At 52.0% G+C, this 24,341-nt stretch overlaps 6 protein-coding genes across 6 annotated transcripts; 3 read left to right on the top strand and 3 right to left on the bottom strand.

Annotated features, from left to right (window-relative positions):
• Positions 1–1,379: 1,379 nt before the first annotated feature.
• Positions 1,380–2,259, top strand: ETH_00024335 (SAG family member; the record flags this gene model as incomplete). Its single annotated transcript, XM_013375198.1, has 3 exons — positions 1,380–1,530; positions 1,617–1,759; positions 1,870–2,259. The coding sequence occupies 3 exons, from the start codon at positions 1,380–1,382 to the stop codon at positions 2,257–2,259; spliced, it is 684 nt and encodes a 227-aa protein (XP_013230652.1).
• A 3,708-nt stretch (positions 2,260–5,967) lies between these two features.
• On the bottom strand, positions 5,968–7,248 carry ETH_00024330 (SAG family member; the record flags this gene model as incomplete). Its single annotated transcript, XM_013375197.1, has 4 exons — positions 5,968–5,989; positions 6,107–6,765; positions 6,959–7,080; positions 7,158–7,248. The coding sequence occupies 4 exons, from the start codon at positions 7,246–7,248 to the stop codon at positions 5,968–5,970; spliced, it is 894 nt and encodes a 297-aa protein (XP_013230651.1).
• A 2,247-nt stretch (positions 7,249–9,495) lies between these two features.
• On the bottom strand, positions 9,496–16,361 carry ETH_00024325 (uncharacterized protein; the record flags this gene model as incomplete). The annotated part of the gene is made up of 8 exons (XM_013375196.1): positions 9,496–11,518; positions 11,827–12,047; positions 12,311–12,699; positions 12,883–13,159; positions 13,403–13,529; positions 13,965–14,129; positions 14,436–14,874; positions 15,215–16,361. 8 exons carry the CDS (start codon positions 16,359–16,361, stop codon positions 9,496–9,498), a joined length of 4,788 nt encoding a protein of 1,595 aa, XP_013230650.1.
• Positions 16,362–17,487: 1,126 nt separating this feature from the next.
• Positions 17,488–19,244, top strand: ETH_00024320 (uncharacterized protein; the record flags this gene model as incomplete). Its single annotated transcript, XM_013375195.1, has 5 exons — positions 17,488–17,895; positions 18,101–18,330; positions 18,420–18,509; positions 18,825–18,911; positions 19,100–19,244. The coding sequence occupies 5 exons, from the start codon at positions 17,488–17,490 to the stop codon at positions 19,242–19,244; spliced, it is 960 nt and encodes a 319-aa protein (XP_013230649.1).
• A 915-nt stretch (positions 19,245–20,159) lies between these two features.
• On the bottom strand, positions 20,160–21,677 carry ETH_00024315 (uncharacterized protein; the record flags this gene model as incomplete). Its single annotated transcript, XM_013375194.1, has 1 exon — positions 20,160–21,677. The coding sequence occupies one exon, from the start codon at positions 21,675–21,677 to the stop codon at positions 20,160–20,162; it is 1,518 nt and encodes a 505-aa protein (XP_013230648.1).
• Positions 21,678–22,249: 572 nt separating this feature from the next.
• On the top strand, positions 22,250–24,098 carry ETH_00024310 (cyclophilin, putative; the record flags this gene model as incomplete). Its single annotated transcript, XM_013375193.1, has 4 exons — positions 22,250–22,327; positions 22,598–22,650; positions 23,141–23,249; positions 23,841–24,098. The coding sequence occupies 4 exons, from the start codon at positions 22,250–22,252 to the stop codon at positions 24,096–24,098; spliced, it is 498 nt and encodes a 165-aa protein (XP_013230647.1).
• Positions 24,099–24,341: the final 243 nt, after the last annotated feature.

Below are 24,341 nucleotides of genomic sequence, written 5' to 3'. Positions count from 1 at the left end.
ATGCCAATCCCGTACAGTGTCCGTGGCTTTTACTTGTTGGATCAAACGTTTAGAAGAACAAAGACGCAAACAAGACGAAATCATGTATCATTGGGGATGAACTGTTTCTTTTCTTTAGTGATGAAAGTCAGTATCTCAATCGCTGATGGCGCTCTTTTGACAAAGTAACCTTAAGAACAGGCCGTATTGTTTCACGGTGCGAGTGCTACGGGCTACGTTTGCAATGTTTGGCGTGGGATCCTGAGAAGTTATTTTGTTTTGAACACCATTTCAGGCCACTAGGAGGTTCTGAGCTAACTTGTACTTCGCGCCACGCACGACCATATCCATTCATCTTTAAAAGCAATATGGGCAGTTAGTTGCGCGATTTTGTCTCTGGCGGGCGCACACAAGCATGCAAAGACTAAAAGAAGCAGAGCCACGCATAAGAATAAAATGACAAACATATAGCTAAGGTTCAGTCCAAGCCCGAAAGTCGACAGACAAGCAGACAGATACACCGAAGCATAGGTGAGAAAACATGCACGGATAGAAAACAAAGGGGGGAAGGAAAAGCACTTGAAGGTTGATGGGATGCCAACGTGCATTATTCCCTTGAGTCGTTTGTCTAGCTCCACCATCGCTGGTTCTTCTCTACTACAAAGACAAATGCCACGGCACACCTCATGCCCCGCTCTACTTCCTCCGGTGCTGACAGTTGCTTTAGGCCCCATCATCCTAGCCACTCTAGAGTTCGAGCACTCCAGCGTATACGATATAGTCGCCCCAGAACACGAACACCAGGTTGGCGAAGGAGTAGTGCTACAGAGCAGGAAACACTGGTTCGAGAACCATATCCTCTTGCTGGAGCTGCGGTTTCAGAGTCAGATGCCCCTTAAGCATTCTCGGCTTGGAGATATTGTCTATATCTGTGACGGAGCCGCAGGACTTCTGAGAGCAAATAGCTTATTAGCGAGGGAAGTTCTGTTGACTAGCTCGGCTCTAGCAGCTCAACTCTGAGGGATGTTCTAGTCCCTGTAGCTGCACTCTTTTCGATATGGCTCACTTAAAAAATAAGCAGCTACATCGGCTTTAATTTACTGACCGCTCACTAAGTCGTACAAATCCCGCTTGTGATAGTCACCCCACTGTGGCAGGTTCTGGCTGATCTAGACTGTGACATTGCGCTCTTGTGGCCCATTTCAACGTTGTGGCCCCCAAAAAATAGATGCTTACTAAGCAAAGCTCACCAGTCACAAAAAATCGTGAGTGCTGTGAATTAGGCCTTCTTGCCGACGTCGAGCACTGTATCGGCTGCGGACCGGCCCCAAGGTTCTGAGACACATAATCAACCTAGCCTTCCAAAATTGAGGCGAATTGACAGCAACCATCACATTCCAATGATACATTTCCTCGACTCCTTTTTGAAATCACTTTTTAATTTTGGCTCGGTGAACATGAAATATTTCGCCATTACTTTTGTGGCCCTCTCGGTGTTGTGTGTCCGCCGCGGTGAGCACGCAGAGAGCGGTTCTGCAGCAGACAAGGCTGGTAAGCGTTGACCTGCACCTGAATCGAAACTAAACTATAGAAATGTTCTTCCATATTTATTTTTGTCTCGTTAGTTTGCCCTGCAGACCGCGTCAGCTGCCTTAATGAGTTCAACGACGTGCGAGTACACGCTGGCCTTGACCCTTTTACTACGGAGACAGATGAGCAAAAGAAATTGCCCCTCACCAACTCCGAGTATATCAAAACGGTTTGTAGCACTATGAGGGAGGTAAGGTGAAATCTTTTCTTATCTGCATATTCGTATTCGTGTTCGTACTTCCTCCTGAGTCCGTCGCGTCACTGTCCTGTCCGTGTGAATCTGTTCTTGTAATGCGCCAGGGACGAACATTCACTCCCGAGGACGTTGTCTATAGAAGAGAGGGCACGTATGCTTACTCTAGCCAGAGTGGGGAGTCTGGCGACTGCTCTATTGCCGTTAAGTACTGGAGTGGGGCGTGGGTAAACTTCGGCGATCTTCCAGCCATGTACACCAGCGATAAAGGAGGGATCTACGCAAGATCTCGCAACAGGTCATTTGTGGTGCTTTTCAATCCTAATGAGGGAGCGACCATGGACTGTGCTTTCTTTGTCTGCCCTCCACCCACATCAACTACGACTCCTACCCCGGCACAGATGGGGAGCACGGATCGTACTTTCGAAAGCTCAGTTCGGCAGGACAAGCGCCACAAGCAAAAGGGAAGAAGGCCGAAAACTCTGAATTCATCATAGGCGCGAAAACACCAAAAACAGCGGCTGGTCAAGCAGGCCAACCCTCAAAAGAACCAGCTAGAGAAGACATTGAGCACCAGCGCGAATCGGAAGAGACCGATGAAGAGCTTAATCCTGTTCAGCCCTCAGGCGTCTTGGGGAGACGTTTGTCAACAGAATCTGGAGATACTCTTAAGGCCCTTGTCTGTTTGACTCATCCAGCTGCTCTCGTCGCGGGCAAGCGACCCTTCTCGTAGGACATCTCCACATTGCTGTCTTTGCTTGTGCTTGCCTTCTCTGTGTTCATTTGCTTAAACTTTCGTGGGTATTTTCATAGTTTTTTATTTTTTCCGCATGTTACGCACTTGCTCATCTGATCACTTATGAATATATTTTTGCCTTACTGTTCTCCGTTTGTTGTTCCCCTTTCCATTACATTTTAATCCAAACCCTATGCCTGCTCCCCCATAGCGCTTTGAGAGTTGTCACTTAGGTCCAGCTGCACGCCGGCCTGTGTTTTTTCTTATGCCTGGCCTTAGCGTGCTCCCTTGCCTCTTTCCATTTGTTGCGTTGGACCAGCAGCGTACGGGTCGTTTGCTATGCCTGTAACCATTTTCACCGCCTCTACCGGGTGCTCCCTGCTAGTTCCACTTTCCTGTGCCTCTCTATTTGCCTGATATTTTTTGCTTGTTTTGCACTTGGTTTCATTTTTTTGTTTGAGGTTTTCGTGAACCTTGGTGTTGCTCTTATATTCAATTGTTTGATAGTCTTTTGCAGTTCTTCGCATCCACCTAACTTGTGCCTTTTCATTTTTTGCGCTGTTCTGTCTGTCGTTCAATTTCTTTTCTTTCCAAGCACTGATATTAGTTTTGTATATCAATATACTCTCTGCTGCCTTTTGCTGTTCTCCATGACCCAAAAGCATGCTATTGGGGGACCAGTCTCTTTGCTGTTTGACGTTTGCGAACAGAGACAAAACTTGGGATCTTATACAGAAGAGTTTCCAGAGCTCGGCTTCCGTTTCTGCCCTTTCCGTCTTCCTTGCCTCGACATCTTTTCTGGGGCTTTTTGTGCCTATTTAGGTATTGTCGTTGCATGCCCTCTGGCCACTCAGGTAAATTATAACTGTGTAGTTATATGGATGTGCAAAGAGAAGAATCCGTGAAGTGGTTCTCAGCAGCTGCTTTGCATTTTCCACCCTTAAGGCAAAAAACACCGTAGAACTATGCTCCTTACACTCAACTGATGCATGGACCTTTGCTGCCCAGTTAATCACTTATGTGGTACGACACAGGAGCGTACGCATCGCTGGGCTTTTCTTGTTTCGCGAGTGCCCAATATCATCAGTGGCAGTAGCGTCAGCAGCCCGAGGGGTCTGCTTTAAACAAGCTAGCCAACTTGCCTTCAGCAGTAGGGGAAAAAAGCAATTTGCTTGCTGCCCTGTCTTCCGATTGGAGTTCCAGGTCCAGTGTGCTGCCAATGAAGCAGTGCAAGCGGTAGACTGCTATGCTGCTGCCACTGTCCCCCTCAACTCTTGCTGTAAAATTTTCTTAAACTTTTTAATTGAGTAAAATTTCGTACGACCCTTTTTCCTTTTAAGTAAGGCTCTCAGCTTGGTAAAATTTTCCTCCAATCCTATGCCATCCGCCTTCTCACCGTTATAATGCGGCTGATTTTGAGACAATCAAGACAACTGTGGCGAATTTGCATCCGTGGATTTATCCCATTCTTCTTTTTATTCGAGGTTTGGGGGAACAGGCACACACCGGGCCCCGCACGTGAGTTCCGAAAAAAAGCAATGGAGGAATGTGAAAAATTACAAAAAGAGAGGTCTGACTAGTGCCGTCTTGCAGGACCCTAGTTGCAAATGATGGGTTGGCAGATTAGATCAACCTGGTTTAAGAAAACGGAATGAATGATGGCCGTTCAGTGCGAGCGGAACTTTGGAGAGCAGTTGTACGCGGCATTGCCGTCCAGATGGATGTGCAGAATGGCTTTGAAAACAAACGAGTCAGCGTAGCTCAAACCGATGGCACTGCCACTGCCGCTTACTAACGGGCTAATTACCACAGCGCTCAGTCGATGGCGCTTTAGCAATTGTTTGCCCAGCACGGTGGACTTTACTGCCACCTTCCCGGACTATCTCATCCTTTCAAGTCAAGCTTCACATTGACGAAACTCAAGCGCTCGCACACTTCAAGAGCACCATAATTTTCACGATCGAAGCCTCGGACCCGTTTATCAAACTTGCTGTAGGCCGCCACAATGGCAGCGCACGCTCGTAATACAGGATTCAGGAACAAGCTACAGTGCCTCTAGAAGACTTAATAGTGTGCTGAAGGCAGGCGCACAAAACGGCATATGGGGATGGCCTGTGGAAACCAAGAAATTTCAAACCTATCATAACTTATCTCTGACTGACTAAAAAGTGATTTTACCATGTTCTTGCTGTGCTACAGGGTTCTTGGCAGCTCCAGGTCCCTATTAGTACCTCAAATGCCCCTTTATCTTTTGGAGAGCATGCAAAAGGCTAGTCGTTTTTCGGCTGCCCCCGCATTTATTATTCGGAGCTGTGTTCAAATTGAGAAATAAGAGCATTGTCCATTAATTCACCAGTGAGGGCAAACGTCATATCGCGTGCGCTGTTCTGTCTCAAGTGGAGAGAGAGCCAGAAAGGGAATTTCGTCTGGCCCTTGAGGAGCCTCTATGTCGAGAACAAGAGAAGTTTGTTTCCCTTCCCCATTTGGCAAATGCACTTGTTAACAGGTTAGGAGTATCGTATCAGCCCATATAATCAAATGCAGGCTAGACCTCAATTACAAAGCAGAAATGTTGGTATACGCGCTCTGTGCCTCCTTCCTTTGTTGCCGCACCGAGAAACCCATTGCCCATCCTGCAGACCTTCCGGGCGGCCAACACTGCTGGGCAGTCGTGAAGTGAAGAGCATTAAGAAGTGAAGTGTGTCCGCAGCTGCACAGTGGAAAGTAAACAAGTTGGTGACGGTTGTGCCAATTTCGTGGAGGCGCGCTTAAACGGAGAGAGGCTCTCGGAATGTGACCAACCGCCCACTGCGTGTTTGACTGTCATTTGCATTGAAGAAGATCGTGAGCCTTCAGCTAGATAATCTAAATGGAGATGAAGAAAACGAGAGTAAAAATGAATGAAGTGAGGAGGAGAGAAAGGGCGGACACCGAAGCAGAATTCTGCAAACTGTCCTCGATGTCGTCCCATTCATCCTTGCTGCTCGCACACAGCAAACGACAGAGAAATCGAATCCCACATTGTGCTCTTCCAGAATTTGCAGCGATGGCAAGCTACAACTTAATGCATTCAGTCACAAGCCAAGGAAGAAACAAAGGCTAGAGACCGAATGCGTTTCAACAACTGGATTGGAGCTGATGAAATGATTGTAACATCAGACACCGAGCAGTACACGCAAGTAGACAAGCGCTTGTAAAAGAATACTTCAAGCATTGCTGCCGACGTCAGGAACAAACAATCACTAAAAGAAGTGCGGCTGTTTCCTAAACAACGCGAATACGACGAAGTATACTGAAAGTGCAGCTTAGAGAGGCAACGCCAGAAATCAGATGAAAGCACGGGAAAAAAGTGAACACAGCCGTAGTAGGTGAGTAGTAGCGAGCACTAGACGGAGAAGACAACGAATGCCTCTGCTCAGAAGCTTTTAAAACAATTGAGTATACTAAGATTTACAAAAAATCAGACAGCTCAAAAGTCATACTTCAGGCGCCTGAGCACCATAATCGGAGTAGGCCGGAAACGAAGCAATTGATAAGCTTTCAGGCGAACTGGGGGCAATGAAAACAGGTGAAAAGACAGGAAAGAGCAAAAGATGAGGGCTTCTTACGTAAAAGGCATTTGTCCCAAAACCAGGGCTGGCGGATTCGTAAGGCACACAAGGCCTCTTACGAACTGTGTGGAAGTTGAGAGGCGTCTAGGTGGCTGCGTTTGGGCTGAATCAGGCGCTTCATCCTTCTGCTCTTTCTGCAGCTGCCTGCTGCCTGTTTCTTCGGATACAGGAAAGGCAAAAGGGACTGCCTCGTCCTCCTCAGACTGTCCCTCTAGATCTGCTGGTGTGTGGTGTTCATTTTCTTGTGATCGGCCAGATACCCGTCCGTTGCCGTTGCCGTTTCCTCCATTGCCGTTTCCTCCATTGCCGCCTGCTCCATTGCCGCCTGATCCGCCGCCGCCTCCTCCGCCGTTACTTGAGCCTCCGCCTCCATTTGGTGTTTCTTCAGTAGAGATGGGACAAGAGAAGTAGGCACAGTCGATTGTGGCGCTCTTCTTCGGATTGAAAAGAGCCACGAAGGACCTGTTACGAACATCAGCGTATAGTCCGGTGGTGTCATTTGTGTAAACAGGAGGAGGGTCGTCTCCGAAATTCACATATGCTTCTGCCCAGTGACGGACTGCAGCCGTGCAGTTTCCCGTAGTTCCCTCTTGTGGTGCGTAGGCGTAGGTGCCGTCTCTTGCGTAACTTCCACCGTTGTGGGCGACTTCTCCCCTCTAAGAAAAAAATGACACTAAGAACAGAACGAACTGTACATTTAGCACATGAAAAAAGGAGCCGACTAACAATTCATGAAGGTGGAGATGGCTGTCTCCATCCCCAGGTTGCGCTGTTTTTCTGCGTCGTTGAACTATTGTTCAGGGTACCAGTAAAAACAAATGAACTTTCCTTTTGAATTTGGCTGCAAACTGCCTCTTTGTATCCCTGTACTTCGATGGGCAGTTTCTTTCCGGCCGTTTGCTCTGCGCTGAAGGGATCAAGGTCCGCTTTGGCCCTCGCGGCATTAAGCTCTATGAGACAGTTAATCGTGTCTGCACGCACACTCAAAATCACAGGAGCTAAATTTTGAAGATTGAAACCCAAACTTTAGGCTGATATGCAGACTTACCAGCGTTTGCTTGTGCCGGTTGTGCAGCGTCGGCGCCGCGCCGTGGCACGAGTAACAGGGCAGACAGTATGGTTGAACTGACGAGCTTCATAGTGTCACACCACAAAAGCTGATACAAAAATGCTAGGGATAAGGCAAAACAGAAAATACATGGAAAACTGCATTCCTACGTCTCTTTATTGGCTGTTCAACAGTCGGTTGCTTGGGACTGAGACGCCATGTCCCGCAGAGAGCTTGCCACTTCAACAATCGCGACTGCAACCAGCAGTCTGTGGTGCATATACCCAGAAAGGACACTACTAAATTAAGCGGAAAATCAAACAAATTATATTTTAAACGAGAAACATGACCACTGAGGCGGAATTTTAGCAATGTGCACAGGTCAGGTGTCACGCGCCGTTAACTCTGTCCCACTGCTGATGCTCTAGTTTCCATTCTCACTGCGAGGGTAGGAGGCATCCTGCAGAGACAAGGACTAATTACGACTAGGAAGTGATATCCGTTTTTTCTTAGCAACTGTTCGCTCTATGGGCTAGGCTTCCAGAGAGAGCCTCTGCAGGGCCCGAAACGTCACTGAGTACGGTCCAATTAAGATTCAGAAAGCGTAAAAGTGAATTTTGCCAGAAACCTGAGAAGGCCAGATCAGTGCTTTCATCGGGGACAGAAGCGGCAAGAGTGGCGGCGTCCGCAAGGCGTGTCGCCATGTGTCGGAGGCTCCAACGCTTCCCCGAACCTCAAACTCAACGTAGGCCACACCTAAACACTACACTAAAAACCGTAGGAACAGGCTCTCCAAACCCTATATGTGCGCCTCACTTCAAATAGATGGAGACAAACACCGCCTTTTCACCCTCTTTAGCCACTACGTGACGACGAAAATTCTCCAAAATATTTTGAAGTTCTAGAGGGATGATGCCTCTTTTGCCTCGTAGATTCTGCGCTTTACAAACAGCGGAGCCTCTATAGCTTTAAAACAGGACCGGTGTGTCTAGGTTGTCTCCCCGCAATTAACATAGGTGTCCTCATCACTAGGGGTTGACGCTTTCTCGGATCTCCGCTCAACATATTGTAGCCAGAGCAGTTAACCCCTCAAAGGTGCACTGACTTCAGTCAAGTTTCTTAGACATGAGGCGCGCACTGCCACTGAGCCCAATGATGAATTGTTGGAGGTGGCCAGTGCTGGCTTAGCTGCAGCTATGCTAGTCACTCAGACGCCGTCGAGCTGCACCAAATCCCCGCCTGATGAGCCCGTGGCAATGGTAGAGCTGCTGGGGTGCATATACTGTACTCCGTGTCAGCCGTGACTAGAGTGAAATGCTCTCAGGTACTTCAGGAAGCACCGCAACAATCTGTTCCCTAGCTTTCTGCGAGGCTGATGTCGCTGATTACAGGAAGCAGTCGGCGTTCTCATCCTTCATTTGCCCACCTGCGTTGTAACACAATTGAACCCCTTGCGGTCAGTTACAGAAAAAAACACACCTCCACACTCCACTTACTTTTCAACACACCTAAATGCTGCAAATCCACGGCAAATAATTCACTTAGGTATGCACTGCACTCCTTTTTGCCATCTTCGTGCTTTGTCATGTGGCACGCGGCTCTCTTTGTTTGTTTTGTGTAGTGTTAATGCCCTTGGGAAGAGCGGTTTCAGCCAAGAAACCTTGAAGAGCTTGTGCTCGTTTCACTCGTGCGTCACACGGTGCACGGTCTGTACGGGCTTCAGTCAGGTGGAGAGTTAAAGATTTCCTAGGGTTTGATGGTCATGAACTGTTCACTGCTTTCAAGGGCTTTCAACTTTAACTGATTGAAAGCTTTAGCTTAAGCTAAAGGGATACATGAATCCACGCCTACAGAAAAAGGTTTGCTCCTTAACTTCTCGTCTGATGTGCTTGAACATAAAAATCAATGCACTGTGTCCCTTCGTTCACAGTGATGCCAATCTTTTCCCGCCGCTGCTATTGCTGTTGCGGAAGGGAGGTATCCATCGTCTTGGGCTAGGTTAGGAGCTCGCTGGCTTGGTTATCTAATAGCAGCAACAGCCCTCCTATGTTGCCCACGACACTATGGAAACCGAGCTCTAGAGAGACTGATACAATGCAGTGCACCTATGGCATGAACACCAGACAAATTCGTCTACACAGTCAGCGGTGGGTGCCCGCGCTGGGAGGCTGACTGGCTTGTAACTCAAGTGGCGAGACACATTGAACTCCATTTTCAGTCTTGGTTGAATGGCACTGCTTGTGCGTATAGTCTGTCATTTGTCTCCTGTCTCTACATGCCCATTTTGCTCCCCAATGACTCCGCAGATGCCCCGTGTGGGCCCCTCCCGTGCAGACACTTACACCCAGAGAACTTCCACAGCCCCGCCGGTCTCCCCCACCGCGACCACTGTGGGGCCCCACGCTCCCGAAGACTGTCCTTCAGCAGATGATCCTTCCTGCGGTGACGGTACCGATGCAGAAGCAGCAGGCCACACCGAAATGTACCGCGGGGCCTCTACAGCACTTAACGGCGTCCAGCTTATTTCTTCTCTCTTTAGACAATCTACCAGTCGCACTCCTGCTCTGCATGCAGCACTGGTAGTACATACACTAGGCCCATCGGTTGCAGGGGCTGTAGCAGGCTCGATGGTGGCAAGAAGGGCGACGCCGCTGTCATCTAGGGCCCCGCATGTCACAACCGCGCTGGGAAACATGGGGTGTAACGTTGCCCCAGCAGGTGCACGGGGTGGCACGCGGCTGCTGCCTCGAAGCTCCCACACTTGCACGGGAAACGCTGCGTCCGCTGCTGCTGCTGCATCTGCTGCTCCTGCTGTTGCTGCTAAGCTGCTTGGCTTGGCTGTGTCTTGCTGCTGTTCCACTGAGTACGGTCTTTCCACCCCTATTTGCTGCAGCTGCTGCTGCTCCTGCCTGCGCAAAGTTGCAGCAGCTTGTGGGGTGTGGACGATGGCAGTCACTCTGCTGCCCTCAGCAAAGCCACAGGCTCGTATTGGTCCCCGCAGGTCGTGAAGGCCTCCTTGAGGAGCTCCCCAAACAAATGCAGAGGCGCATCGAAGGTCCCAGAGCAGCAGCTGCCCAGTGGCTGTACCTGCAAGGACAAGTGGACCACACGCTGCTGTTGCAGTTACTTCCGAGACCGGTTCGTCGAAGAGCCGCTGCAGCAACAACGCCGCCGGGGTGGCGCCCCACACCCTAACAGTCGCGTCCGCTGCTCCTGAGACGAGATAGCCCTCAGTACCCTCGTAGGATAAAGACAACACAGAGTCCAGATGGCCGATGACTCGCTGTTTCTCCTTTCGGGCCCCCGTAGGGATGCCGTAAAAGTTCATGAGCCCACTGCTGCTGCTGCTGCTGCTGAGGGAGGCGGGCTCCAAGTCTCGCTGCGGCAAGTGCTGTAAGTAGATGCTTCCATCTGCACACCCCAAGGTCAGCAACCGCCAAGATCCCAGGTGGGCTGCGCTGGTCAGCGCGCAGTCCGACACTTTGCGGTATACGGATGTCGCGTAAGAGGAAAGGGACAGGCATTCCCGCATGGCCGTTTCCGCTCCACCTTCCGGCAACCCGCCTCGCTGTTCCTGTTGTTTGTGTTGTTGCTGCTGCTGCAGCAAACGGCCCTCCAGAGCATCGAAGCAGCAGAGACGACCGTCTCGCCCCAAAACTGCCACCCATCCCCTGCAGCACGACAAACCGGAAAGCCCTAGCCAGCGACACCGGACAGCCAGCTGCTGCTGCTGTTGCTGCCGATTCTGGACAGAATGGACTGTGGCAGTACTAGTCAATGTGCTGCTTCTGGGCCAAGCGGAGAAGCGACGCCAGGGTGAATTGGCTGTAGAGGCACTACGGGGATTCCGGCCCCACAGACGAGTTGCTGCAGAACTACTCCATGCTGCAGCGGCGCGAGTTTGCTGCTGCTGCTGCAGTTCCTGTTGCTGCTGTTGCTGCTGTTGAGGACGCGAGGCTCCCTCCAGCAGTAACTGCAGCAGCTGTTGTTGTTCCTTTTCAGGCCTTGGAGGGTTCCTCCACTTCAGGGGAATTCTCTCAGCTGCAGCTCCTTGCCGCGGCTGCTGCTGTTGCCTCGTTTGCTGTGTTGCACTACAGGCAGCGGCTGCTGCACTAGCAGCTGCTGTTGGTGAAGGAGCGATTGAAGGGGGGATAGGAGTAGGCGTGAGGAGACCTGGCAGCAGCTCCGGGTGGTAGTGAATGTACAGGTGCCACGGTATGTCAGACCACATTGAGCATCCTACGTCTGGTGCTGTTGATACCGCTGAACTGCGGTGCCTGTCAGCCTGCAGCAAATGGCGAGGTGCTGAGCGCCCAAAAGCAAGCTCCCACTCAGAAGGGTCAAAGAGAGGAGATGATAGCCTGTAGCAACAGCGGCAGCAACAATAGCATACACCCACCAGAGAGCATGGCTGCAGCTGTTCCTTTGCAATCGCAAGTCTACTGTAAATGAACAGAAATAGTTCCTCCACTAGCAGCAATAGCCACTGCATCAGCAATGGCGGGAACACCGCACCGGTCACGAACACCTGTTGCTAACGTAAATGTAGCAGCAGCATCAACCGTGACAAAAAGAGTCTCAGTTGCAGCAAAGGCGAAAGGAACAACAGCAGCAACAGGAGGAGCAATCGAAACAAGCGCAGTAGCAGCCGAAGGAGCAGTTGCAGCACCTCATTGGATGGGGTTGCGAGAAAAGTTTGATGGGTGTCTGTCCAAACTCCTGTAGCTGTACGTTTCGCACAAGGGGAGGCAGTTGCTGCAGCAGCCGCGCCAATCCTACAGTAAATGTTCCCTCTTGGGTCCCTGTGGGACAGCAGCTACCTGTTGCTGCTGCAGCAACAGCGTCCACATACGTCAAGGGGTGAAACACATTGTGAGCGGCGCGAGCCTCCTGTACAGGAAAACCAGTGCGCAGATTACGGGTCCCCAACCCTAAACTGCATATCCTGGACTGTGCGCCCTGAAACGCCTAAAAAAGAAATATTGAAAACTTCTAACTTTGTCTTCAGCCCCAAAACCTACAACCTAAGCTTATAATGCTTCCCCACATCCCCAAGCTCCTAATAGTGTGCCCCGAACTGTATATCCTAAATTTTAGGCTCTGAACCTCGACATTGTGGGCCGTGATTCTGTCAGAAAACCCTTCGTCATCACCTGCCCCGTTTGTTTATAGCCAAAAATGAGGTCAATCCAGCGGTGGAGAGAGCTACTGCAGCTGCTACTTTCCAGCGCAGCACGATGCATCAGCAGCAATAGGGCAGGATCTCCCTTGCACCAAACTGGTAGCTCCACGTCGCCCAAGGTTTCTGCGGCTGCTGCAACAGCACCTGATGCTGTTGCTGCGGGTCCACCAGCCCTGCCTGTGGATGCATTTCCCGCTGCAGCAGCTGCAGTGGAGTCTTCTGCAGCAGCCGGGGCGAAGAGAGGAGTGCCTGCTGGTTTTGGCGTGAGACGTATGGCGAGTCGATTGCAAAGAAATGAAGTGTCGTACAAATAAAACTCAGGGGTCAATTCCACAAAGGTTGACTGCCCGCTGTATGCACCTAGGAAACGCACCAACCCCCCAAAGAACACCCATGCAACTTCGCATGCAGAAAAAAACATAGAAATATGAAGCTGCGCTGCCGGCGAGAGTTGTAGCAGCAGTAGCGAGTAAAGCAATACGAGTTGCAGCACCGGCACAGCCAGCAGGGATAGGAACGGCATCGCCAGCGGGTCGTGTTTACCTGCCCAAGCCCCTTGCATGCTGCGGAAGATGCGATGAGTACAATCAAAACGGCCGCAGTGGAGTCTGAGGAGACACTCAGGAATGAGGCGGACCAAGAAGTGCACCGTGTAGGCGGGAGTGCTGTAGTGGCTGCCGTAGATGTAGTTTAGGTCTGCTGCTGCTACTCCTTCTGCGCCTCCCCCTGCAGCTCCGCTGTCGACCATTACTGCTGCTGCTGCGCCGCTCTTGCCACCCTCGTCACAACCCTCATGCAAGCCCACGCCCCCCGCGTCCACCTGCAAAATCACGTGCAGCCTTAAGTAAGCAGCAGCTATGCTGAGTACAACAGCAGTACTGCACAAGTCTTAACACAAAAGTGCCGCTTTGCGTGCATGTAAGGCGCACGCATTATTGCCTGCGCACATCAGTTGCTTGCAGTATCTGCCTTCGCAAATTTCGTCCAGAAACTGCACTGAATATACGCGTCCAGCTCTCCCATGCACTGCTCGCATGCGCCGCTGGCTTACTCGCGTTCATACCTGCACGTCTTTCATTCTCTTTAGAAGCCCATCGAGCCTCTGGGCATTCAGCGCACCCACGGGTTTGCTCAAATCTCTTAAAGCGGAAGGGTCAGACAAAGGGTTTGAGTTGTCGCCTTCGGAATACCTGCGTAGCCATCCCAAGCGCAGGGGCGCATGAAAAGTGCGGTTCTTGATGATGTTGGCTTTGTGCTGCTCCGCCTACGGTAACGCTGGCACCGTTGATATTGAAGTTGCTGGCACATACTGCCGTCGCTCCAAATGCTAGTGGCAGTGCAACTCTGGTTGGTGCAGTGGGTGCCACTGCTGTAGCTGCCGCTGCAAGGTTGCCTACACACTGGTGCTGGTCTCTACACGCAGCAGTTGCCGAAGCACTGGCAGGGAACACCCGACGCAGCTAAGATAGCAGTAGCGGCAATCGCTACCTCATTACGGGGAGCAGCATACGCTCCACCAACAGTAGAAATAGCTCGAATTTAGGCAAAATAGCATCACAGCTGCAGCCACAGCCAAAGCAGCCGCGGCAGCTACGAGCGGAAGAACGGAAATAGCGGCAGCGTACCTTTGCAGGACCCACGGAAAGACAGGGTAAGCTGAGAAGTTGCTGGTGCTCCTGCCTGCTGCGCTATTAAGGAACTGGATATAGTGCAAAGAAGACAACCGACCCTCGAGCCACCGCTGCTGCATGCATCTCAGCAGCTCGTCAGATGCTTGCATCATAAAGGCCCTAGAGACAAAAGAACACCAGACACACCACAGATCCATACATACTGATCAGAGAAACCTGCGGCTGGAGCAGGGTCGTTGATGCGTTTGTGGCTGCTGCTGGATACCAATCAGAGCAGCCTTAGCCGCAACCTCACCTCCCCAGAAGCACATAAAATTAGTGGCTCTAGCTGGAGAAGCAGCAGCAGCAATTGCGTTCGAAGCACAGCAGAAACACCAGACGAAACAGCAACAGCCTCAACACCAACAAGAAAGGAGCAGCCGCAGACGCCATAGCAATCGCAACAGAAACAGCAGCAGGACTGACTGTGGCTTCAGCTGCTCTAAAGCGCATGCAACTTTTTCTCTCTCTGAAAGGTCGTCGAACTCCAGTAGCAAAACTTTGTGGTTTCTCCTTCTGCGCATGCCCAGCCCATCTTGGCCTTTCGCCGCTTCAGCAGCAGCGGCAGAAGCAGCGGGCATCCCAAACCGCGCGTTGCTGCTCAGACTGCCACTGACGGCGTTGCCACTGCTACTGCTGCTACTGCTACTGCTGCTGCAGCTGCTTCTCGCAGCAAACACGAACTCGAGCCCACTCGGACGCAGACAGTGCACGCGCCGCAGCACATGCAGCAGCGCGGCAAGAGGGTACTTCTTCGCAGGTTTGTTTGTAAAATTCGGATGAGGCTCCAAATACAAATAAGATGGGGTCAACAACAGCAAAGCTCGCTGAAAAGTCAGCGGGCGCAGCTTCGAGACCCAAAAACCTAACGAAGCAAAGAAAAAAAAGGCAGAAACACGGCCTGGTAAGTGGCTGCTTCGTGGTTTGGGCGTGGCGAGTGTAGTTGTGCTGATATCGGCAAACGGCAGGACATGATTAACTACAAGAAAAGCACTGCGAGCTTGACAAAAATGAAGCAAACGTGAATAGAAGATCAGCACAAGACTGGTAACAGCGAAGGGGATGCACAACCTTAGTATGAACACCCGTACAGACACTGGCAGCAAATGCTGGTGAAACAGCGATGCCATCTTCGCTGTTGCTGCTTCGGCTGAAGCTATTCCCATCTTTATGTTAATCCTGCCGCTGCAGATACCTCTGCGGACCTGTATTGGTAGGGAGGAGCAGCTGCTCTCTGTGGTCCAGCTGCGAGAAGCTGAAACGGACGTGCTGCTGCAGCTCCCTCTGCACTACAGCAGCAAAGACCTCAGGCGACAGCTGCTGCTGCTGGTCCTGTTGCTGCTGCTTTGTGTCTTGTGTTTCTGCATCTGCTAGCACGGGCCCCCGAGGCAGGCGGGCCAGTGGGCTGCAACCTGCGGACACTCGCCACAGATTCAGCAGCAGTAGCAACAGCTTGTTGCTGCCAGCAACCACTGGCCCTGCAGCAGCAGCAGCAGCTGCAGCTGCTGCTGCCGCGTTGATGGTCAAAACAAAACAAAAGACTCTCGTCGGGTCTTTCGCGGCATCTGTCGAGGCTCTTGGTTGCTGCTGGCCGTACATAATTGGCTGCTGCTGCTGCGGCTGCTGTAGCTGCTGCAGCTGCTGGAACTGCTGCTGCAGCTGCTGCTGAGGGCTAGGGAACAAAGGTGGGGGATGTGCTGCTGCTGCTGCTGTTTCTTGTGTGAAAGGGGACACGCAACGAGTCCTGCCATCAATGACGGTTAGACAGACACGCATGAAGTCTGCAACACCAAGCAGCAGTCGCAGATCCCCCGCCGCTGCTGCTGCTGGTGCTGCTGCCGTTGCAGGGGTATTGGAATTTCCATACCATCCCCAGCTGCTGCCAACGCCGCTGCTACTGCAGCTGCTCCTGCTGGTACTGCTGGGGAGCTGAGCTATGAAGACAATGCGCCGCAGCAATAGCTTAAGAATGTCTGCTGCGGGCTTGTGCGGGTCTAAGATAAGACTTTTGCTGCAAAGACGCAGTCGACCCTCCTCGCTTTGCTGTTGATGCTGCTGCGGCACCTGCTGCTGCTGCCACTGATGTTGTTGTTGGTAGTACTGGCCATGTGATTGCAAGCCCACGAGTGCAGCGAGCAAAGGGTGTATGGGCCCGTCATCTGTTGCTCTTGCAGCAGCAGCTCCTGAGCCTGTTGCTATTTCAGCAGCAGCTGCAGCGGAAACAGCAGCACGAACATGGGAAATGGGGAAGGCAACAGGGTGAGAAGCAGCAATGGAGGCCTCGCAATCCGTCAGATATTCTTCGCCCTCCTCGAGAATCAGGGCATTAAACACGCGCTGACCCCTGAACATCCTGGTGATCCTACTCCTACTCCTTCTGCTGCTCCTGAGAACTCTCTTTCTGCTACTTCTGGCCGCATTTGCTGCTGTTGTTCTTGCATAAGTTGCCGTGTGCTTTTGCTGGCGCTGCTTCTCGCTGCGGCTGCAGCTGCTGCCGGCTTTGTATCTTTGCCGGGTTTGTCATGTCATGCTGAAGCTACACATCCGTCGCCGACGCCACCACTGTCCGGTTGTCGGTGCTCTTGAGATTCTTGTACCACGGCAGCTTAGCTGCCGGCGGCAACTGACGTTATTTGGCTGTTGCTGCTGCTCTGAGATATATTAGAAATGTTTCCAGTTTCACTACACTTTGGTTTCTCGCGGTGTTCTTTGTTACAGCTACTATTTCTTGCCCCAGCTTGGCACTGACGACAGGGCTGCATGCGCTCAACCTGCTTGTGGAGCTGCAACAGTTCCGGGCGCTGCATGCGGTTCAGTTATGAGACTAGCCGCCTTTTAAGGTATTATTCCTGCATTCACGTCAATTTTTTGTGGCGAAGGCAGCAACGAAGTTTCTTCGTTCCCTCCTTGCTGCTGCTCTCCGTTGTTGCCGCCGCAACAACTGTTGCTCGATGAGACTGATGCGAGACCAGCGACTGATTTCCTGCATTACAGCTACGGGGCACGTTATTGTGTCATGCCAAATTCAGGAGTTGGAGGAGTAAAGGACAAAGTTCCTTGACGCAGCGACTCGACGTGCTGCAACGCCAGCGAACAACGAGGCACCAGCTGCTGCTTTGCGCATGTAACTGACCTTTGCGGAGCCCATCTGAGGTCTATCCAGCTGCGTCGCAACGAATCAAGAGCAAGTGCTCTGCAGTGTATGCACAACAGCCCAAGTGTTTTTAAGTGACACTCCTCTGGTCGCTAAAGGCCGTGGTAGGAACGGCACCGGCAGTAGGGACAGCAGGAACAGCCGGAATCGCCTAACCAAGGCGCTGCAGTTTTTCCTGTGTCGCCGATGGCAGCGTTGAATGGCAGCAGGAAGGACTTCAGCAAAAGTAGCGGCAACAGCAACAGTAGCAACAGGAGCCGCACCAAGAACACAAGAGTAGGGAAGCGACGCTTCTGTATTGAAGTCTGACACCCTCACGTCACTATGTATGAAGGGCAGGATAATGTTTCTGGGCTTGGGGAGCTCCCCACGCTTACCACGGCGACCCGAGCAGGTCCCGCTGCAACAACAACTGCGCCTGCGCCAGTAGCACCGGGAACGGCACCAGCAGCAGGAGAAGCAATACCAGCAGCACCTTCTCAAGCATCCACCTACGCTGAGTGCCCTTCGGGGCCTTCAGGGGAGGGCTGCGCCTTAAAAGGCTCAGCAGGAGTGGCGGCAGGCCTTCCACCAGAGGCGGCAGCAGCAAATGCAGCAGCAGACGCAGCAGCAGAAGCAGATGCAGCGGCAAACCTGGCTGCTTACCGCCAACTGCACCACCAGCGGTACGCAGAGCGTTTGCTGCGAGAGGCAGCCGAGGCGGAATTGATCCGGCGACAGAGGGAAGAACAGGTGCATGCTAGTAGCATAATTACTGCTGATGTCGTGCCAGCAGAGCTGTTGCTGCTGGCATCGCTGTAGTTGAGTTTTGTGTCGCATTGTTGCTGTTTTCCACTGGAGCAGCAGGCGACAGATCTGATAGAGTTGCAAGGGGGGCGTGGCGGATGTTAACGTGATTGGACTGCTGAGTGGCTTACTGTTTTTGCTGTTGTTGCAGATCGGCGTAGAGTTGGCTCGGAGGTTGCAGCAGGAGGAGTTTGACCGACTTGCGATGGAAAATGCAGCGAATCGGGAAAGGGAGAGGCAACTGGCGGAAGCGCGTTTCGCTGCTTCTGCCACTTCTTTCCAGGCGCCAACAAACACTGCAGTAGCAATAGCAGGAGCAGATACGGAAGGCCACCACTATGCTCTCGCGCCAACAGGCGGGGAAGCCATGGGAGACGACGGGTAAGTGATACTGCTGCTGCTGCATGGCCTGCACGGGCGCCGCTGTCTTCTGCAGCGTTTAAATGCTGCTGCTGCTGCTGTTGCTGCAGAGTGAGGGCCCCACTACGAACAAACTACACGGAGCGTCTTCTCGGTGATTCGCCCTCACGGCTGGCAGTTTCTTCCTTTCGGTCGCAGAGGTGTGCTGCTGTCGTTGCTCGCTTTGTTCCTGGCTTTTCTGTTTCCGCCACTGCGGCTGTTGCTCTCAGGGGCTGCATTGCGTTTGGCCCAAGGGTAGAGCCATACATGCTGCCGGTGCCTGCATTTTTTGAGGTGGCCATTTAGCATGTTTTCTATTGTTTTTTTCCTTGTATCTCTGCCTGTGCTGCTGCCAGTTCTGTCCCTGGAATTTCAGCTGCCCCTGCTGCTTCGCAGTGCACTCCGTTGGCAGCCGCAAGTGATCTGCACTGTTGTAGTGTACATACACCCAGCGGACGTGGGTCTTGTTGTTGCAGACTTTTCGAAGCGTATTCCTCACCAATGCATGAAGAGAGGGACTCAGACACTCCGGGGCTCTGGGCCCTTTTGAGGCAAGGAACTTGGTGAGGGCAACTGCTACTGCTGCTGCTGCTCCACCGGTGCCGGCTTCGCTGTTGCCGCTGTGCGAAGTGCCGGCGCAGCAGCTTGTACTTCTACTGCGACGTGCGCGACATTTGCTTATTCCGACCTGAAACAGCGACTGTATGCGCTTACAACACGCGATCTGTTGCTGCCATTATTGCAATCTCAGGGTCGCTCGAGGAGATAACAGCGAGCTTCAGATCTGTGGGTTTTCTGCGCGGCACCTGCTTCCATGTTGTTTGTGGCTGCTTCTGATGGTGTTGCCCCTTATCATTCTTGTCTACGAGCTGTTCTCTATTCAAACAGCTGCCTAGAGGGGAAAGTGGGTAGGTACGTAATCAGTCAAATGGCTGGCAAACAGTGTCTCCCGCTGCCTAGCTGACCAGGTGGTTCGCCATGCTTCAGGTAACCAGCTGATCGGTTTCTTACCTATCCAGTGAGATGGCCTTTTAGAGAGCCAGCCAGCCGGCCGGACAGCCACGGGCCAGGCTTCCCCCGTGTATTCGTCTATCCAGTCAGACATCTCCCCCGTGGGTGAACACTTCTCAAGCCTAACGGAGCACCAACCTCGCATCCTTGTAGCTAGTGTAGTTAGCTGGACAGAGAACCAGACAGGTAGCATTCCTTGTACCAGGGTCCCGTTGCTGCTGGCTACCAGCAGTGAATCAAAGGCGGGGGCCCTTCGGTGGTTTCTGTTGCTGTGTGTCCCGCCGTGCATTGCGTTCGTTGATCGTGTCTTCTGATTCCGCTGTTTTGCTGCTCTTAGTTTTGTGTGTATCTGATCGCCTTGGCGTGTACCTTTGTTTTCCTTGCTGTTGTTCTTGCTCCGTCAGCCCAGTGGCGTATGCCTCTTCCTTGCATTGTGTGGCGTACTCTGTCCCTTATCTCTGGTCCTGTCTTTTATGCCTGTTGGTGTGGCAGTTGGCACTGCTAACCGTGGGAGACGCTAAGCTAACGGGCGCAGGCAAACAAAAGTACGGGCAGAGATACTGCTGCGGAACAGCGTTGATGAGGGCAAATGAGGGTGCAAGGAGCTGCCTTGCGGTAGATAAGGAGCCACGAGCCACTTAGCCATAGTAGAGCTAACATGCGAACCAAGGAGTTGCATAAACTGGCAAACTCCCCCGGGCCCTTGCAGATACGGGAAAGACGGGCGGCTTGCCCTGCCTTGCCCCGCCAAGGAAATTAGTCATAGGTGTCATTTTCTAGTGAGTTCCAGCTGCCAGCGTCTAGCTAGTTCGTTGCAGCTTCGTTATTGAGCATGAACTCTTAGAAGCAGCGCCAGCAGCTGGGGGTAGCTGCAGGAGTTGCTCAGGGTCTGACGCGATTGCCAACAGACATACGCTGCCCTCGGGCAGACAGCTGTCTTCTTTTTGTGTGATTTCAACGCCACCTCGGTCCCGTAAGTCCCCCTCAGGGGGTTCCCAAGCGCCTCGTGGGAGTTCCTGTTCGTGTTTCTCGACAATGCGCACGTACAGTCGCACAGGGGAGTCTCTTTTTTCTGCCTCTCCTGGTGCATTTGCTGCTGCTGCTGCTTGTTTACTGCCGGGTTGCTCCTTTCTTAGGAGTTTGCGCGCATAGATAGCGGCAAGCCCTTTTGCGTCTGTCTGCAAAGTTTCAAAATTGCTCATGAAGCTCTGCAAAGCAGAGTCTGCTCCTTCGCGAGCTAGCTGACCCTGGTGTGCATACACCGCATGCCGTACCTGATGACTAATCAAACAAAGGAAACCAGGAACACTTCCCACTGCACTCTTTTCATTATGTGAGACCCTGCGGCCAGCCTCCCTATTAGCAGGGACCTTCACATGGCGATGGGACCACCTGCATTCAGCAGCAACTGCTGCAACAGTGTGTATAGTGCACGCAAGGGCCGCTGCGGCCTTGTCTGAATAGAGCACATCGGATGCCACCACCAAGTTAACACAGGGCCGCATCCCTGCAGTTGTGTCCTGTCGGTGCTGTCGCTGCTGGTGCAACTGCAGCAGTTGCTGCCGCACCTCCGAGGCGTCTTCGCTCCATTTGAGGGGACCTGCAGTGGCTTGAGGGGAATCTCCTAGCTCACATAGAATGTCTGACACAGAAAGCATGCCTTCATGCTGCCCCTGATTTTGTTGCTGCTGTTGCTGCTTCTTTTTGCGTATCCGTTCCAAAAGTCGCACAGCAGCTGCCGCCAAAACCTCTGCTGCTCCGCCAGAAGCACTTGCACTGGTCGAAATAGGGACTATGAATGAGTGCAGTGCAGCTGAAAGCGACAAGTTACACCTGGTCAGAGACAAAGCAGCAGAATCGCAGTCAGTTGGAAGGACCCATGGTGCTCCCAGCACACAGCAGAGGCTGCTAGGCGCCCCCAAGCCGCAGCCGAGTTCTAGCACCTGCCTCTGCTGCAGCTGAAGAGCCTCCTGATGCTGCAGTAAATAGTGCAGCAGCAAGCCACAAGCAGGGCCCCACAAATCACTTGCTGTCGTATCCGCGCATGCATCCAACTGCACCGAAAGGTACACTGGTGGCTCCCCTGACTGTCTTCGAGGGATGGGGTTTTCCAGGGAGGCGCCCGGGACTCTGCGCAACAGGGGCAGCAAAAGCAGCCTCTCCTGCGTCTCGCTAGTTGCTGCCGCTGTTGCTGCTGGTTCAGCTGCCAGTGCTGCTGCTGGTTGCCAGGAAGGAACCAGGGTCCCGTCAGCCCCCACTGGCCGAACCCTGATAGCCTTGCTCCGCAGCAGCTCCAGCACGGATAATTCTACCTGCATGCTACAGAGCCAACCCTTGCAACAGTAGCCGCTGGAGGATCAAACGCTGCTCCTGCAGCGGTTGCTGCTGCGTCTGCGCTGCAACCGGGAGCACGAAGGAGTCGCAGAACCTTCGATATCCATTAGGTTACCTTAAAAGGCATATATTTGCATGCTAGAGTTGCAGCCGAAGGCCTCTTCTTCCATAACATGTCATGGGGGCCCCTGCAGGAAGCCCCGAACAACCCGCCTCCAGGGGCCCTAAAGGGGCCCCCAGTGAGCTGCTGCTAGAATTCCCTACCGTTTCCTTTTTCATTTTCCCAAATATGTCACCGTTGAGGTATCATTTCAACCCCGACAACGTTTGGGCCCTCCGCTTGAACTCTGCAGCAACGAATTGGATGTGCTGCCGACCTTCGTTCTGTTGTTGTTACTCGCGCTGTTGCTGTGCTGGCTGCTGCTGCTGTGATCCTAAGCTGTGCTGACGTTAATCGGTAACGGAAGGGCCTGAAGGCCATTGGTGCCGCTGCCGCCGCTGGTTAACAGCAGCGACCGCGGAAGTTGGGAGCTACAACAGCACGAGCAACAGGAAGATGTCCGTTACGCTTAAAACAAACCTCGGCGATTTGAAGGTAGAGCTCTTCTGCCAGCAAACGCCGCGAACCTGCAAGGTGAGTATCTTTTGCTGCTGCGCTTTTCGCTGCTGTTCGGGCTCCAGTTGCTGCTAGGTAAATATGTGCTCTTGCGCTGTCTGCATAACTATTGCGCTAACCGCTGCTTCTCTTAGCCGTCCCTTCCTTGCGTGCACGTGCTGTCGCAGCTGCTACTACACGCACCATTGTGTTGGAGCTGCTGTTGCGTACATTACGGTTGCATCCATGCACTCCCCTTTTTGGTGCTGCTGCGGTTGCTACTGTTGCCGGTATTTCTGCTATGCGCAGAATTTTTTGGCTCTCTGCGCTTCGAACTCGTACGATGGCTGTATTGTGACGAGGTAGGTTGAGGTGCTCTATGTCTTCGTCGTTTTCTGACGCCAGCTGACTGCATGTTGTCCTGTCCATTTGTGTTGGCCTACCCCCACCTTTTTTCCCGCGTCTACCCGTTTCTCCATGTATTTGGAAGATTGGAACACGAAAGAAGTAGTGGCAGGAGAGAGAGCGATGAGACGCCGCCCAGAGAAAGAAGGCACAGACACAAAGCAGCCCCGATTTTTGTTTCTCTTTTCCTCTCGCTTTTTGTCTGTATCTTTTACTGTCTTCACGCTGCGTGCGATTCTGTTTATGCGTTTGGCTCTTTCAGTCTTTCTCATTTTTTCTGTGGTTACGCATTATACTCCTTTTTCGTAGTTGTTTGTGTGGCTTTTGTCATTCCTTCTTTTGCTGGTCGTTGCACCCATTTATTCCTAATGAGCTTTGGTTTCTTTAATGTGAGGCAGCCCTGCAGTTTGTGCACCTTCTTCACTCTTCTGCTTCGCTGCATTGCAGAAATATAAAGGGGTTTGCAGTGCAAATGGGCGACCCTACAAACACTGGCAAAGGCGGCCAGTCAATCTACGGTGGCTTCTTTGAAGACGAGTTTGTTGCCACTTTAAAAGTAAGCAGACAACTGGCTAGCTAATGCACTGATCATAGAACAGTTTATTCACTTCTGCATGCCTTTGACTAGCCAGCTTATCGGTAAATACAATTCGTTTGTAAAAGTGCAGATACGCAGACACTGCATAGTGATACTGGCTGTCAGAGTTTCCAAGCTAAAGTTGAGCTGGCTCGAAGCGAAGTTACGTGCAGTATTGTTTTTTATTTCCCCCTCTCACTTGTTTTGCTTCTCCTTGTTTCCATTCGTTGTCCCTTGCTTAACTCAAGTCCCAACTTACGGGTCAGCCTGGCTCCGTAGCTGGCGTTGCTTTTGTCACCATTGTCCCCATGCATTTGCCACTTTTCCTCTCCGTGCTGTTTTCCTTTCGATTGGCTGTCACTGTCGGTCTGCCTGTGCGCGTTGGTGTCTCTCTGTTTCTTTGTTACCTTCTCTGTGTGTCTCTCGGTGCCTTTGCTTTTGTCTTTCTCGCTCTTACTTCCCGACCATACTACGTGCAGGTCGTGTGTCTGCACACCGCTGCCTAGTCACTGGCCATATATACTATATGCAAGAGTCATTGTGCCACTCCATTTATGGTTGTTTCTGCAGCACGACCGCCGGGGCGTTTTGTCCATGGCAAACCAGGGGGCTCCCAACACGAATGGCTCTCAGTTCTTCATTACTTATTCTCGTCAGCCCCACTTAAACGGGGTATATACTGTCTTTGGCCGTTTGATTGACGGATTAGACACTTTAGACAAAATAGAAAAGGTGCCCACGGGCAAGAAAAACAGGCCCTTAAGTGAAATCAAAATTCTCAGCACCCAAATACACGCCAATCCCATTGCTGAACAAGAGCAACTGTGAGCGAGCAGACTGTTCTTGCATCGATATTCACCTTCACTCTACATACATACTCTACGATATATTGTCGCATGCAGACTTGAAGGAGTTGTTTTTCTCTTTTTGTGCCTATGGTTGTAGTCAGGCGGGTGATGATGCCTGTGATGTTTGGGGCGGTGCAGCTACAAGTACATGGATATTCTCTTGTTCAGAGCTGTGTAGTGTAGGCTGATTTACTAGACACAAGTGTATCCAAAAATACAGACA

This window comes from Eimeria tenella, genomic scaffold, assembly GCF_000499545.2.
Source record: "Eimeria tenella Houghton genomic scaffold, Eth_scaff26, whole genome shotgun sequence".
Taxonomy (NCBI): domain Eukaryota; phylum Apicomplexa; class Conoidasida; order Eucoccidiorida; family Eimeriidae; genus Eimeria; species Eimeria tenella.
The sequence above is the reverse complement of the archived record's forward strand: the minus strand, read 5'-3'. Positions and strand labels throughout refer to the sequence as shown.